Raw genomic sequence first — 17,454 nt, 5'->3', positions numbered from 1 at the left:
GATCTCATGTGTATGTTTGGTCTTCAAAGCTCAAACAACTCGAAGAATATCTGAAAAAAAGAAATATTAAAAACATACTTTCTCTTCTCAGTCAGGGAAACTTTATATGAGGATCAAATAAACGGTCACCGCTAAGCAGTTTGATACACAACAATGGGAAGAAGGCTAAAAAAAAAAAAAAACTTTGTGCCGCAGTAATTAAAACCGGTTTACCAAAGCAAAGCAGGAGCAGGGATGTTTTTAGCACATAATTCTCCTCTACAGGTTTTGTCTGCCATAAAGTCTAACATGAAGCGACAGCATGGCTGCAGGTGTGAAAGAGTGAAGGGTTTGTGAGCAAAGTTAAGCACATTAGCAGCGACTCACACATCGGTCAGGTTAATGAGACAACGCCTGGGGGAATAATCATGACTTTACATACAGCTGCAGGACGTTTGCCTCCATTTTTACAGTCGACAGGGTGGTCACATCCCCTGGATCATTTTGTGTTTGGAGAGAGGACTTGATGATAAAGGTATTGTTTACAACACAGGCAGATTTCTTTTAATTTTATTTTTCATCATGAAGGGACCAACGTCCCACATTGCATCTTAACAACTACCAGGTTTCACATGAATTGGACAAAATGCTGATGGGAGTGTAACGGATGCTTCCATCTGCTGTTACGGTCAATTCCAAGCAACACCATCAAGAGACAGTAATAGACACTCATAGACCTCTAGATTTAGACCCATGGAATGATGCCAACTGGTAGGAAGGACACAATGAACTGTAGTGACTGACTTTCCTGCTAAATTCATTTTTATATTTTAAGCCAAAGGCAGCATCAGTGTTACCTAACAGCAAGAACAGAACTAAAAATCTCAGCCACATGTAGAGTTTGCATGTTCACCTTCTGTTTGTATTGGTTTGCCTTCCACATCACTAAAGCAAGTCAAATAAACCCAACCATTAGCAAAGATGGCCAAGAACAAAAAGGTAAATAAAAGGTAGTGCATGAATTTTTATTTGGTTTATTTTAGACCCATTCAGATGATGCATTAAGTCAACAATTATAGTAATATAAGTCGAATAATTGGTTTAAGAAAATAAGAGTTCGGCGTCAAATCAAAGCAACACTAGAAACTTTTTGTATCTTAAAATAATGTTTCCAAAACAGTTTCAGTGGTTCATCAACTTGTAACAGGAAGAACAGCACTTCTGCGTTTGCTTGGTGGCTCTCTACTGGCTGTACCCGCACTATGCCAGTCTGCCAGATCGGGTAGCGGATCTTATTTCCAATGGGACATAATGGGACCACTTTTCCCACAATTCCACTTCTAAGTGGGAAAAGTTCTCTAGTGTTTCTTTAAGTGCCGTGAATACCGTGTTCACCTCCTTCCAAATACATCCACATGTTTTTAAGTAATGGATTTCAGATCTTTGTGACACCATAAAATGCCATGTTGCTATGGTTGACTGCCATTATCAGGAAGAAATCAAATATAAATCGGGGAAACAAAGAAGTGCTTAAAATATGAAATATACATTATCAGTCTTGTCATATTACTTTCATCTTCGCAAAGTAAGGTGCCTAGAAAATTTATTTACCAACTGTCACAATTTCTAGTGAGCTCAGTGGAGATTGAAATAGTTCAAAGTGAAAAAAAACCATTTCAGATCGTTCGAGTGACAAGGCCACTTTTTCTTCTTTTTTTAACTTTTTTTTCCAAATACAATCTTCATGCTGTTAACAGATTAAAAAAACTCCACTGTCAAACAGTTGCCCTGCTTCCCTTGCAAGCAAAGTAACATACTGTGTGTTTAATACATCCCAATGGGACATTTGTTGGAAGAGGGAAATAAACTCATGGATGACATTTTGGTGAATCTGGAGAATGAAGGAACAAAATGTCATCCCCTTGCCATTACATTTAAATACTACTTTGACAGTGGTGAACAAAGACTAAATGAAACACAATAACTTAAACCTTGAAAGTTTTAGTAAACATTTATTCTGGATAGTTGTTTAAGGTTGGTTGTGTTGTTTTGTTTGTTATTCCTTCTGAATTCCTACTATTACTTCCTTAATACTATGAAGAAACATTTTATATATGTAAAAATCATTTTAAATATCAGATGCTACCAATTTAAGTCTTAACTTTGATAACATCAACATTAACACCTAAAATTAGATTTTGTTTCAAAAGATATTCCCATAGATCTAATTTGATGTACTTCCTCCACAAAAACCAAGCAACAAGTACAACTCCAAGCCTTTAAGCAATGTACTCCAAACGCCAGCTTAACTCTAGAGGTTGTTACTAATTTAACCTCCATCAGGCTTTGCTGCAGATCTGCTCAAACTTTTGATTACCTTGAAAAAAAATATTTTTCCTCCCAAGTGTGGCAGTGATTCCTGTGCAGGGAGGATAAAGTTTGTGACTGCAGTGCAGCTAATTTGACAAGACCGAAAATAATCTGCTCTTCCTCCCACTGAAAAGCTAATGCTCCATCATGACTTTACAACCTTTATGAGATCTGAAATGAGGAAGGAGACATTTATCAAATAAATTGTTCTCATTTTTATAACGCTTGAGGGCGAGATGTACAAGTCTGCGTTATGGGATGTTATCTAACCCTTTAGGAATAAAGAAAAAACAAAGTGTGCCAAATCCCCACAATTTAACCAGAGCTGCTTCTGGTGGGGCATACTGAATTACAAATCAAACTGCTGAACATTTGGTCCCCTGGGTGAAATTACATTTCAAAGAGGACAAAGAAAAACATCATGCTGTGACTAGAAATGTACAATGGAGTCACTGTTGAGTGTTCAATACTGACGGATAACCTTTTAATTTGTTTCGGTGAATTTTCACAGGCAATCAGGTGAACATTGTATTCTGTAACATTCTATTTATTTATTTTTTATATTTATAATTGCTTTATATTGGAATTGAGGTCTATGGGATGCAATGCAAATGACCCGTTATGTTTGCAGCATTTACTAGCTCCAGATTGCTTCACATTCACAAAGCTTTGCTCCAGCTACACAGCACATCCCTGCATACAGATTCACCTTGTAAGTCAGCTTCCATGCTCGTGGAACAAATGTTTGGTCTTGGAATACATTTCTTGCCCTTTCGTATAATGCACCATCCCCAGAACACCTATCTCGCCCATGTAATGAGCAAGGGAAGAAAGCATGATGAAAGCAAGCAAGTTCATGACTAATGATTGTAAATCCATTCGTTGGAGATAAACACCGTCATAGTCAACCGCCTGCCCACAGTCTAAGAAAGTGCCAGCTTTGTCAAACGTAGTCATGCACAATTATATATTAAACATCAAGGGTGTCTTGCTGACAGCCGCCCAGCTGCGCACTGTTATCCAGTTGCCTTATTATAGTGGATAAATCCTCTCTGTGCTGAGCACCATGCTTGGATTTTAAGACCTAATTTAATTCCAGCGATGTGCAGCTCTGGTGCATGCCGTGTTGGAGCTCTGACGGTACAAGCATGAGACGGCGATGAACTGTGGTATGAGTGTCAAAAAGTCTCCAAACAGAAAAGCCTGCAGAGCAAATGTGCATAAGTCAAAAAAATTGACACATTTGGGGAGATACAAATTTGATTTAAAATTCACAATCATTAAATTATAAAAAGGGGACTTTCACTTGTACATTCAATATTTCCCTTAGCCTCCTGGAAAACACATTTGTATTCATGTAATTCAGGGCTGTCTGATCCGTGCCTCTAATTAGATCTAAAGTTAGTAATCTTATAGAAAGTAGAGATAAGAGCGCACAACTGTACAGTACTTCAAAGAACTGTGATTAGAGGAGCCGCATGTGACGCCACACCAGTGGAAAGATTCCTGACTCTCCAATAGTAACCATCTTTCACAAATTATTGCAGACAGAAGTCTGAGAAAAGAGGAAATATCTCCTGACCACGTATGCTTTGAATACACTGCATTGTGCACTATGAGGCAATATTCCAAGGCGGCATAATACAACTGTGGAAATTGTTTATTTTCATCCATCCCCCTGCCACCATTCATCCACACTCCTGCCAGCAAATACAATGACATTGTTTCTGAGACAGCTGGGAAACGTTCTAGGCATCACCCCCACAACCACGTCCCTGCCAAAACACTGGTCTGGACTAACTCAGCAACGCCAGTTTCAGTGCACAGAGTGAAAACAAGGAAAGCATGACTGAGACTACTTTGACACTTCACCTAAACAGCTACATTAATGACAGCCTGTCACTAATAAAGAAATTTAAGGTAGAAAACTCTGCTTTGGTCTGATGTTGAAGTTTGAATAATGTCCAGTCAGGGCTAACGAAAAGTCTGCTATGTTGAGAACAGACTAACAAGTCGTGGAGAAATTACTGATATGGGACTTTAATTCATAACGTCATGTACAGGGACTTCTAAAATACTCAACTACAGTTAGAATATATACCACCCCCAACTTCCGGATATGTATTATAAAAAAACATTCAGGCATCTTGAAAGAAAGAGTCCAGTTCCTCCAATTCCTGGGAGGCGTTTGCTGCTGCCTCTGGAGCTGCGCTGGCTCCTCTGGTGGCAGAGTTTTCATGGGACCTCTGTGGAATATCCATCTCTCGCTTTATGTCCTTGCTTCCGCCCAAAACTTTCTGGCTCTCTATAAAGTACTGGTTGGGGTGATTGAGCGAGAAACTGGCATCCTCAATCTGCCCAACAAAACAAAGAAAGCACAGGAGAGGAAGGAGGAGAGAAAATAGTCTTATTTTCAGCAGTGGTAGCTTTCACAGAACTGGCAGGTTGGTAGCTTAATGATTGATGGATTCAATGTTATGCCACCTTTTATGAGATGGCCATGAAACATCTGCTTCATTGGGGAGGATGTGGAATGGTTTGCTAATTTACAAACGATTGACTAATTTATTAACAATTATGAGGACAGCAGGCTTTCGTGTCTAAATTAGCGAGCTAATTCGGTGAAAAGATGAAATGCCCTTTCAGGAAATAAAATGTCAAAATCACTCATGAGGAGTTAAAACCTATGAATCAATTAACAGATGAAGTTCTAGCTCTCAAATGCTCTTCCTAAGACCTTTTCCATCATTTGTGAGCAAATATGGAATTATGATTGAGGTTTTTAAAACGGTTTATATCCCAATGATAGTTTTGTAACATTCCCAGCGTCCTACATGTGCCATATGAAGATTGGTAAGGAGACATTTCACTTTGCAACTTTGAACAACTAGATTGAAGAAAATAATTGTCTAACAAATGTTGCAACGTTATTTAAGGGTGTGTGGGTAAGTGGGTGTTTTACAGCTTACATTTTTTTAAATTTTAATGTATGTGCATGAGGGTGAAAGGGTTGTTGATCAATACATAACACACATCTGTTAAACATTTGCTTTTACCACCTAGTAGCCCCATAACAATGTGAATTTATAAATAATTTCTGTAAAAATAAAAGATTGATGCTAATCTAATCGTCGTCTAGCTCCATGCTTATTGTGCAGACATATGGTTGAATCGATTCTTCCCATCCAACTCTCAGGAAGAAAGTAAATAAGGGTATTCCAGTACACTTATTACAGTAAATATGTAATGCCGTGTAAAAACGCAGATCTGTGTCAACCACTGTCAAACTCAGCTGAACGTCACAAAAATATGTTTTAAGTTTAAGATCTCTTTTCTTTTTCAATCTCTGCTTTTCTCTAAAACCAGGACCTTGAGTGCGACTGAAAGGGATGATGACTCAAGCATCCAAACTTATACAGATTTACTTAAACAAGTATCCACGGGGGACAAAATAGATGAAAATGCTATAATAAACCAATGGAAATTAAGTGGCTATGACAGCCAGCTAATGACGGTAGTGAGGACAGTTCTGGGTTTCTCCTGAGCCTTCATGCATGTGATGCAAGGACCAAACCCCTGCCTCTGACACAAGCAGTTACTCCCCGCTTCAAATTAAATCTGCACTTACATTGTGTGTCAGCTCAAAGTACTTCTGGCACGCCAGCTGATAGTGCATCCCTTTAACCAGCTCAAGGATCTGCAACAAAAAAAAAGAGGGATCGAAAAAGATGGCAGGTTAGGCTCAAATGAGACTCTTTTCTTTCAATGATAAACCTTAGATCCGGACACAGTACACTGACAGAAGATATTGTCAACATGTTATGTTGTTGCAGCCCCATATTCAAAATTGTTTTAATTGGCTTTCAGTCAACTACCTACACAAACATTCCTCATGAATCATAATGACAGCAGTGAATACATCCTTAAGGAGATATTTGCAAATGCAATGAAAACAGAACACAGGCTTATTTGAGCTAATTTTAATATTCATGCCCTGAGTCAACTCTTTGTAGAATAACCGTTGGCAATGATTACACCTTCTGGTAGGCTGCATCTCAATTCTGGGATCTCCTATTTTTTTACTTTCCGGTATTCTAAAGCTCTGAAAAGTTGAAAAGAGAAGATGTGAGCAGATATTTTGAAGCCCAGTCTTTGGCTGGGCCACATAAGAGCTTTCACATTCTTGTACTAAAAGCACTGCAGTGTTAGCGTGACTGCATAGTCAGGGTGACTGACCTCCTAAAAAAGAAGTACAAGGTCTTCAGCACTCGCTAAGAGTGGAATCTGCCTGTATTTGGCTCCTTCATTATTCCCCTCTATTTCCAAAAGCTGTCTCCAGCGTGCTACTGCCACAAGCATGCTCAAAGCCAGGGCAGGTATTAGATCTGACCCGGAAACCTTAACCTTAGCTGATCTTAGTTTCAGTCAGATAATGCAGTTTTAGTTATTTTGGCTTAATGGAATTAGGCCTGGACCAAAATATTTGACTATACTTTCATTGGGTCTTTGATTTCAAAGATTAACATGCATTCTGTAGAGACGTTCATAGATTGATCCTAATCTCTTTGGTGATCCTGATTTTTCACCTGGCAACTTTGACACCAGCAGGTCAAAGTTTCACTTATCCTGTGATATATAATGTCCTGTATAGTTCTGGGTTTCCTCTATATGAAGATGTAGATATTGTAAATGAAACATTAGTAAGACTCAACTTCTCAGACCAACTGCTCTCAGCCACTAAGGGCCTGGTGAGTGGTACCATTTGCCAGCTGTCTGGATGAATGTTTTATTCTACATTGATTTGACAACCCACTGAGAAAATCTAATTTAGATTTGCTGAGTTCCATGAAATCATGAGAGAAATGTCCCCAGTTAGAGGCAGATAATGACTGCTAGAGGGCTGTGTGATAGGTCTACTTTAGACAGGACGGCACCCACCTGACTGATCCCACTGGGAGACACCTTGTAGAACTGAAGCTTCTGCTTCAGCAGTTCTGGCTCACTGTGACGGAAAGGACATCCTACAAACATATTTTTTTTTAATGGATGTATAAATTAATAATGAACATAGCATATTACATGTTTTGCTGATGGGAGGAGACTGAAATACTCAGCATGTGAAAACTATACATGCAGAGATTTTGGTCATAGTTATGTCCACATTTGTGTCACCATTTCCAAGCAAAGTACATTAAACTAAAAACTAAAAAGGCTGACGATGGCAGTTGAGTGGCTCGTCTCATTGGGAATGGCTTCTTGCAACAGCCATCAACTCACCATGATGGTCTCCTTGGCTGGGTGGGTTTGATAAAATCACCTTCATGCAACTGTAGGGGGTGTAGTCTGTTCGTTTGCCTTCTTTGCCAAACATGTGGCGGATGCTGTAGGCATATGCTTTGTCAAACTAGAGAGAGAGAGAGAGAGAGAGAGAGAGAGAGAGAGAGAGAGAGAGAGAGAGAGAGAGAGAGAGAGAGAGAGAGAGAGAGAGAGAGAGAGAGAGAGAGAGAGAGAGAGAGAGAGAGAGAGAGCATTAGTGAGGATGAGAGTAAGAGGGACAAGGTTGGGGTGAAGACAGACATTGCATACATCATGTCAGTTTTGACAGGGCTTTTCATTAATGAAATATGGAGCTATTAGAGAGAACCTGCTGTAGAGGTGTCGTCACACTCGAGATAGCCAAATTATTAAATTATGGATTGAATTAAATGATGGATTTTGTTCAATGGCCATCTTTACTTCTCATTGTTTTTGCCCTTTGTCTTGCAGAGTATTTTGATACAATATGAAAAATATTTTGAAATAAAATGTATTCCAATTAGTGCATGTAGTTACTTCCAATACAATTTACTTTTGTATTCAGTACAATGCGTCCAGTATTGCTACCTAAAAACTCCTAGTCTAAATGTATATGACATTATAGCTGTAGAAATTGATGTATAATGGATATTAATTACAAAAAAGCAGTGTAAAGTCCGGCTCCTTGTCACATTTCAGGTGTCCTTAAGTTGTTACCACTTTTAGTAAAAGAGATATTTCCCAGCAAAACTTCTCTGGTTATCAATTTAATAAACTGTCTGAGGCCCAAAGAGATAAAATGACCCATTATTTCTCAACATAAGCAAAGACTGGAGAAAAAAATTGAAAGAGCTTTCAGAACTTCAGTCATCTTTCCTTTCCCATGTCACGATTTATTTTGAGACCCATTGGAGGAGGTGGGGGGGGGGGCGGATCCTTTGGTTGGGAACCACCAGATTTGAATTCAGTTAAACTATTTGAACTGCTGATTTAATAGCTGGAAAAGTCTTTATATGATCCTAAAAAAAGCAAGCCATCAAAGCCAAGGTCACAAGTGACTATCAATAAATTATTAAGTGCCAGAAATCCGCAAATCTTCATATCATCTTCTGTCCACCTTGTTCCGAACTAAAAACCCATCATACTTTTTTTCATTCCACACAATCTTCACAGGGAACTCCTTTTATATGTACAGAGTTCATGTGACATCATTAAAAATGATTTACAAGAACTCTGCCTCTAAAAACCCAACAGCTGAAATGCATACAGTGTGCTTCGACAGTGGCAGAACACAATCATGACTGCTCCCATCATAACATTAATGTTGCAATAAAACCCTTGAGCTTGCTAATGTGACAAGCGGCAGCAGCAATTCGCAAATCCATAAAATCTTCAAGTAGAATAAATCAAATATTAATTATGTAGAGCTTCGAAGGATTCAGGAGGCTGTTTCCTGATTTAAGACCCCCCTACTCTATTAAAACCGATCTTGGAACTCCACTGGCACTAAAGTGTGTTTAATATGTATTATGTGAAATAATTAGGACATAAAAAAGAACCTAGGTGGTCTAAAACAAGTGATGTAAGACTTAGAAATGATATGATATTAAACTTTCACTTCTTCTAGGTGAGATGGTGATTAAAGATATAACTTTACAAGAGCAGATTATACATAAACTATTTCTTAAATCCTAGGCCTAACCACAAACAGCAGATCCAACGGAGCATTATTCGACTCGCCCTTTTCCATAAACATTTGATTTGTCCTCAAAAACAGTGTTGAGACCCCCCCGTTGGCATCAGATAGTTGTACAAAGCAGCTTCCAGTCCTATTTGCTAACCATACGAAATGCAACTCCTCTAAATAGAATATATTTTCAGTGTTCCTTTTAATCACCAACTGTGTTCCTACCCTTCAGCCCACACTTCAGATCATCCTGCATATACTCTTAACACGGCTGACCTCCAAACTGAGAATTGAGAAGTCTGAACACAAGCACAAAAGCTGCATTAAAAAGAGCAGCGCCACGGCTCTTCTAGTGCACATTATGGCTCTTGGGGCTACATCAATGGAATCCCCCCCCCCTTCACAGACACACACACACACACACACGCTCGCTCTAGGACACATTCACAAAAAACCTGCGGCGATGAAGACAGAGAAATAGGACACAATCAAAGGGATTACATACGTGTGTGCGTGCATGTGTGTGTAAACCTGGCATGGCTTCTTAGGCTCAGTCCATAGTGACTGCTGTGCCTGCAGCTCCAACTCCTCGTGTATGTAATACCATTAAAACACTTCCCATTTTAATCTGCACTACTGGCTTTTCAGAACCCCAAAAACAATAAAAAGGTACGGGACTTTAAAACACTTCCAAGTGTGCACAAGGTAAGAAATGAAGCTGTTGATAGGCTTTTGGAAAGGTCATGTACACACAACGGACAAGCAGAATTTTAAACTAAAAGCCAATGGAGACAAATTAGAACTAAAAAACAGCGTGACAAGCCTGCTGCAAACCCTAAAGGCTGCACATTGCATCTCAAAGAGTAAAAGAGCTCAACACCACTGAAAACCTTTTTAATAACAGAAAACATAAATTTTGTTTAATAATTTAGTTATTTTGTTTTATAAGTTGTACCTGTTGTCCCATAATTACAGAAAGATAGCAAAACATCAGGGCTCTCTGTCTGTCCTGAAACTTCTGTTTCCAGTCAGCCTACACATTTAGCAATACATCTGTGAAAAGCTATGTATCCGCCTGGTCTTAGTGTGTATTTCTCACTAAAAGCAAATGCCACTACAACTTGTATATTCGGCACGAGTATTAAAACTAAGTGCAACTTTTTAGACTTTTTATTTTCCTTCATTTATGTCAGATAACGTAACGTATTGGTGGACATCCTGATTATTTAGGGTTTGGGCTCATGAACGTCAGGTTGTTCAAATAGTAGCATTATTCTTCAAGGCGCTCACTACCAAAGATAAATGAAAGGCTTAGTAGGAGTTCCCTAAATCCTAATGAAAGAATGTCCCTACTATCTAGTTAACATTCTTGTCTTGTACTTTATAATCTTTCTGAAAAAGAAAAAGATAAAGTACAAAAACTTAAAACACAAACTAGTCTCTTTTGCATCGCTTCAAGACAGGTTTGCAGAAGGAGCTGGCGGCTACTTTTAAATGTGCTGAAAAAAAAAAAAACAGTGAAAAAATAACATGTACTGTACGTACATTTGTAACCAAACTTTATGATCAGTTAATATAAAGTGTAATTTAATGAAAGTCTTCCATTGTTGGGAAATCAAAACTATTATGTGAAAAAATTGTGTCAGTTAGTGGAAATTAATTAACCTGAAGTTAACATCTGTACAACAAGCAGTTTAAAAGCAGTCCCACCCACCAAGGCAATACAACACACTAAAAGGGGGTTCAAATAGACCATCCTTTAAATGAATAAGCTAACTTCTATGGCAATAAAAATGGATAGATCAAGTTGAATTCAAATCTTTTCACTCCCTCTAGTCTAATATTACATTGCCTCGTCCTCCAGGCCTCCCTCTTGGCATTGCTGCCTCCCATCTTTTTTCTCTGTGCTTGTCGCATACTAATGAGCGGGGTTTGTGCAGCAGGCCACAAAGTGCAGTCCCTGACTTCGACACATACATCATTGTGAGAGATGCGATCTGGTCAGCACCGTTCTGCTCCCTCTGCCGTGCAACAAGAGCTGGGCTTTGTGCACAGCCCATCACACTTTTCTCAAGGGAACCAAGCCACCTTTAGAAATAGACACAGTGTACTGTAGTTGCCACGAGGCTCTCACTGAGAGCCAATAGCAGAGATGGGGCGGTTGAGGCTGGAGGCAAAAAACATGCTTTAACAGGTGTCAAAGCTGCCCAAAAGATGAAGATGAAAAACCTTACAAGTGACAATGTATGTGACTTTCAAACAGCACAAAAGAAAAACAAGGAATCTCTGGGTATCTTAGGGCATCAAAGTCTGGTCTGACTTCTTCGATGAGACTTCTAACTGTACTGAGACTGTGGCACCACCAGGGGTCCGTTTCAGGAAGGAGGTTTAACAAACTGAGTCTAACCCTGATTCCAGCAGGTTTGAGTTGGCTCAATCAACTCGGAGTAGGTTGACTCAGATTTAAGCGCGTGCACCACCACAATGAAAAGGCAGCATGAATGGAGCCATGATACTGCAATTTACCACGGCAACAACCACAAAAACTGGTCGGCGGAAATACTCATGAGCACATACAGCGAGGTTGAACATGTATCTAGTTTTAAAAAAGCAGTCGGCTGTAAAATAGAGAGAATTGGTGTGGGAGCAAATTGCTAATACAGCAACTAATAGTGGCTTTACTTATGTGCTCTGCATCATCACTATTGCGAAGAAAACTTCTGTTTTCAAAAAAACGTAACGTGCCAAAGAATGTGCTGGGATGTAGAGCACGCCCACGATCTATAGTCATGCCTCAATATCTCTACCGATGTATGTTTAACTCTCTGTGAAGTAATACAGCTTCTTCATCAACGGGATCGTTAATACAAGGAAATGCCATGTTCTGAACAAAAACATTGTATAATCCGCCTAACACAGTTAATAAACCAACATGTTTCTTATTCATGCAGATAAACTTTTCTAAAATGCACCTGATACAGACTGAAAACATGAGGAAATGAAAGAGCGCTGTATCAGAGGAAGAAAACCTGCTCCCGACCAGGTTAGGTTCACAGACTTAGGCACCATAGTGACTGACTCTGAAGTTCAGGTACTTCTTTCTTAAACAGGCAGCAGTTACCGCTTTTTCTCAGGTTTAATTAACCTCCCTTCCTGAAACAGAAAACCGAGAGTTTCCTTCATCTCAGGATTAACAAAGTTTTCACTAACCGCTTTCTGTAATGGACCCCAGGCAACGGGTTCAAAATCTCCCCGCAACATGCCGGGACACTTTGTCTGGCTGATACAACACATGTCATGCCAGCCGTGTGATCTAATACTTCTACAAATCATTATCGAAAGGCAACATGCCTGAGATCAACACACACACACACACACACACACACACACACACACACACACACACACACACACACACACACACACACACACACACACACACACACACACACACACACACACACACACACACACACACACACACACACACAGGCAGACGTTTATTTGGCTCTCACCTTGCACTCTGTTAATACTGAATCTTTTGATGAGCACCCGAAAACGGAAACACATTTATGTGTGAGATTAAGTGGTAATTATCAATTGTGGTCAGATGGACAGTATCTGTGAAGTTAAAGTTACAAAATATTATGATATAATTGTAAAAAAAGCTTCCTGGTTGAAAATTCTCTCATTGTGTCAGTGCGGTCAGGCCATGCTGGTCCAAGCTGGAGCAGTATTTGTATACATGTATATTTAAATTCAGTAATTATAAAAATAAAGAAGTAAGTGGAGAACATCTTAGAATGTGTTTTCAGGATTATGTACCTGAATATGGTATATATATCATTTGGTTTAAGAAAAACGTAAAAATTACCTCAATGCATAATAGATTATCAAAATAGTTTCAGAGGAATCTTCTGTTGACCAATTGTTTAAGTTCCAATCAAAATCCAGAAATTGTAACTTTCATTTTTTCATTTGAATTTAGTTTTTCCTTCCATAGACGACGACACAGAATAAAGTGAACTCACTTGAATTGCCTTTAGAGTGCATCTCGTAAGAGACATGATATCATCTCGACCAGGAATTCCTAAGTGGCTGCACTGAGGGCCGAGCATAAAAACAACTCAAAACCACGGTGAAGTTTGAATTCTCCATATCTCATTTAGAAAGGCCAGCCTTGAGGCAAGGCATACTGGGATGTTCCAACAATATTTACTGTATGCTGTACGGCGCTATCTGTAAAAGCAAATCGACACAATCCGAGCAGTTATCTATGTACAGGCAGTTATTTTCTTGACAGCTCAGCTTGAGTGCATGGTTCTGACAGCTAACCTTAGAACTGTTGAAGCAATTTCTTATTGCATAAGTCAGACACACTGTAACAACGTTTCTGCGGCAAACAGACGCTGTGGAACGTTAACATCATGTCAGAACCAGTCCCGGCTCATTTTAAACACATTAATATTTAAAGCATTACAACAAGAACACACAGCATGAACGTCTATCTGTTTTGTCTAAACGGTTCCATCATGTGGCGGATCCTCTCACAGTTGTCTCTTATTCGCATACAGAGTAGTGGTTCTGTTCATGCAGAACTCATTTTAATGTCTTTCCTGTGTCTCCATCTTCTATTGAGAGAGGAGCCCGACAAAGGATTTTTAAGGCCGATATTGATACAAATACTTGGTGATTTATTCAATATTCTGATGTATAGGCCGATGTTCAGTTTATTATAATTTTTTTTATATCCATAAACGTATAACTAAACAGATTTCCCTAACATTAGTTATGTGACGTTATTTCTGAGTTGTCACTAAAATAGGATAATGCAGTTTAAAATTAAAATTGTTTGTTTTTTTGTCACGACAGAACAGATGATCAGCAAAATATATTATTATTAATTATATGAAAGAGTTAAACACAAGTGTCTCCAACAGGGACGTTGTAGAGTGCCCTCTGGTGGACCAACACTCAGAACATGGTTGAAGGGTGTTTTGTCCATTGTTATATTTAAATATTAATTTATCGGACATTATAAATGCCGATACCAATAGTTTGGAAAAAGACTAATATCAGCTGGGCTCTAACTGAGAGACAAAATATCTGAAACCACAATCACTTAAGTCTTCATTTGCCTAACACAGTTAACTTTATTTATATCAACACAGCGTTGATGGGGTCACTTCATCACCTGTGAAACAGCAACACCCATTTAAGTGTTGAATAGCACTCTGGAGGCATTCAGACATCGAGACTGGCGTTCCAGGTTGAATCTGGCGCTCAAGGATAAACATTCAAACAATGAACAAAAAAAAAAGCCTCTTTGGGCATTGTATCAGGTTGTACAATATTTGGAAAATACTTTAAAACCAAATGACCTTTTACAACAAACTATTTTGTAAAGGTTTATTTGGTACATTATCACAGATAATGTGATTCCTCGCGCTGTTGCACTTGTCACTCTAATTCTGTGCCAATATTCCAATAAAGAAATTTTGGATTAATATAACAATATGTCCCATAAACACCTATTACTAAAACTTGCAGTGGCATTTGAGTGAGAGGGCCGCCCACATCATCAGTTAAAAGAAAATTGAGTGTGGATCTACAGCAAATGTAACTGTAAACAATGTTTAAAAATATATTTAATAGAATTCATGTCAACGTTACCTTGTCTGCATCCACTTTGCCTCTTATGAACTCTGACCTCCAGAACTGCAGCGCTTGCTCCAGAGAGAGGCCGATGCCTTTGAGGAACAGGCCGTACTGCATGCGACCCCCATGGCGGAGATGGTGGTTCTCTCTGAGGGACTGGTGGAGCTGCCTCATGCAGAGAGGGAATGACTTCCCTGAAAGCTGGGACAGACAACAATTAATGAGCAGATGTGCAGATAAACTGTAATTTACCTGTACTTCTAAATTACCCTTTTTATTCTTGCTTGATTTTTCTTGTTAAATTTGATTTCATATCTTCCTTTTCTATGGGGCACATGTTACATAATGTGACCTGATTGATTAAAAGAGCTCGGGGCCATCAGTTATAAATATACAATCCTCATTCCTTCTATTTTACACCAGCTATTTCCAGGAAAAAAATGGCACCTTGGACTTGACATTTGAAAAGTAGATTGTCAATGCAACTTACTGAATCAATTTGTTCCAGGGAGATTTTTCCAACATTCTTCTGGATGCTGTAATCCTGTCCCACATAGGCATGACTAAAATAGAAAATATTCAAAAACATATCAGTACAGAGACAAATATGCATTGTTAATACAATTTAGAAGCAAGTCAGGGCTGCCATGAAATCTGATAAAATTTGTCTATTTGAAAGAAAATAAGACTTGACACTAAAGACTGGACTAAAGACCAGTAACCATTATTTAAAACAAAGTAAATAGAAAGCACTATAACCTGACGCCATAAAAAAAAAGGTTAACTTCTAAGCTGTTATCAGTAGATTTTAAGTCAACAACGTTGGCAAACCATTGAGTCCAGTATGGCAGTGCTTTGTGTCACATTTTTCCCACTACCATAGAGATTAGTGGCCTGCCCACTAATCTCAACAATTTGCCCACTAATCCCCATCAACAATCACGCAACATGACTTCTTACACCCCTATATTCATGTTCTTACTTTTATTTAAAGTGAGATAAACACCCTCACTGGGTTCTGAGCTGCTCTCCTTTGCTATTAAAGCTGCTGCAATCAGGCCACAATTTAATGCAAACTTCTGTTCTGTTGCTGATATAAATTAATTTTCAAAGTTGAGTTAGCGGCAGTTCTATTGGTTGATCAAACATGATAACTTTATGGACAAAGTGGGTGCTTTTTTACTTTACAGATGTGTAAAATTTAAAAATTGTAATGGAGGACTGATTTAAGAAGATACAGTTATTGCAAAGTAAAAAGGTAAAGCAGCAGGATTGCATTTTGGGTGAGGCCTAACCCTCCAACAAATCATGATCAGAAACAGCGTTTACAGCCCCATTCCTGTTCTCTCACCCCCGGCTCTGATCAGTTGCTGAACAGAAAGTATGTATCCAAACCATACAGGATTTTGTTTATGCAGTGTGCATACAGAGCGGCTTAATCTGTTGTCACCATTGAAAGGCACCCTTGTACAAAACTTACACCTATTATAAATCAAGTAAGTAAAAGACAAATATAATACAATATATATACTGGGGGGGGAGAATGGCCCCCACCATGCATCAACCAATCCAAAGATACAGTAGAGTGCATGAGAACTTGTAGGAGAAACAGTGCACAAGTTGCATATAGTCCCAATTACTTCAAGAGTGAGTAACTTTAACAATAGGAATAGATGATGATTCACACATCGCCAGGCGCCCCAACTTCCCACAACATCTGGATTTATCTACAGGGACAGATTGGGTTTACACAGACCAACCACAAGCCCCCAATGTTCCTTGGGGCCAAAGATTAATCCTGCTAAATCTCTTTTTCAACAAAGTTCTGGCAAAGAGGCGGCAAAGTTATTAATCCTGCTTCTGCTTACCTGAGGTGGTTAAGGAGCGGTTGGAGCCGTTCATCAGAATGCACTGCTGGTAGCGAGCGGGCTGTCAACTGCAGATGAGATCAACATCACATGAGTAATGGTAAATAGTGTAGGTCACTACAGCGTAATATTGCAGGTTAAGTGCAAATATTAAGTACTACACAGAACGGTAATTAAAATACAAGGCCACCGCTTAGTAATTTAAGCCAGTTAAATAAAAACAGCATTTGAGTTCATTTAAATCATTTTTACTTTAAGTATTATATGTAACTAAATGATTGAAGGCGGTAATAGACAGCGAGGGGCCTTTGAAGTGATAATAAAATTCCCTACGAGGCTACGATTTTCCGACTTGAGCGTATGATCATACATCTCACACATAGTGACAACATCTTAAAACACCAGTAGTAGATAAAACAATGTTAAAAGATTCCTTACAACCCACCCTCTACTCCTGACATTTGGTTTCACATCCTGTCTCAGTCTGAACATACACTCACCGGCCACTTTATTAGGTAGCCCATGCTAGTAACGGGTTGGACCCCCTTTTGCCTTCAGAACTGCCTCAATTCTTCGTGGCATAGATTCAACAAGGTG

General features: G+C 39.0%; 1 protein-coding gene across 4 annotated transcripts in view; it reads right to left on the bottom strand.

Moving 5' to 3' along the window:
• Nucleotides 1–2,947: 2,947 nt before the first annotated feature.
• The window catches only part of prim2 (DNA primase subunit 2), a 24,612-nt gene continuing 10,105 nt past the window's right edge, over nucleotides 2,948–17,454 (bottom strand). For all 4 annotated transcript variants that reach the window (XM_034898048.1, XM_034898046.1, XM_034898045.1 and 1 more), the window contains exons 8-14: nucleotides 16,858–16,925; nucleotides 15,480–15,552; nucleotides 15,005–15,190; nucleotides 7,627–7,753; nucleotides 7,288–7,370; nucleotides 5,978–6,046; nucleotides 2,948–4,703 (exon numbers count right to left, since the gene is read on the bottom strand). In XM_034898048.1, the coding sequence (XP_034753939.1) occupies nucleotides 4,488–4,703; nucleotides 5,978–6,046; nucleotides 7,288–7,370; nucleotides 7,627–7,753; nucleotides 15,005–15,190; nucleotides 15,480–15,552; nucleotides 16,858–16,925 (822 nt within the window). In that variant the 3' untranslated portion in view covers nucleotides 2,948–4,487. The remainder of the gene's footprint in view (nucleotides 4,704–5,977; nucleotides 6,047–7,287; nucleotides 7,371–7,626; nucleotides 7,754–15,004; nucleotides 15,191–15,479; nucleotides 15,553–16,857; nucleotides 16,926–17,454) is intronic.

The sequence above is a fragment of the Etheostoma cragini genome, chromosome 17 (genome assembly GCF_013103735.1).
Source record: "Etheostoma cragini isolate CJK2018 chromosome 17, CSU_Ecrag_1.0, whole genome shotgun sequence".
NCBI lineage: Eukaryota > Metazoa > Chordata > Actinopteri > Perciformes > Percidae > Etheostoma > Etheostoma cragini.
This window is presented reverse-complemented; position numbering and strand designations above follow the sequence as displayed.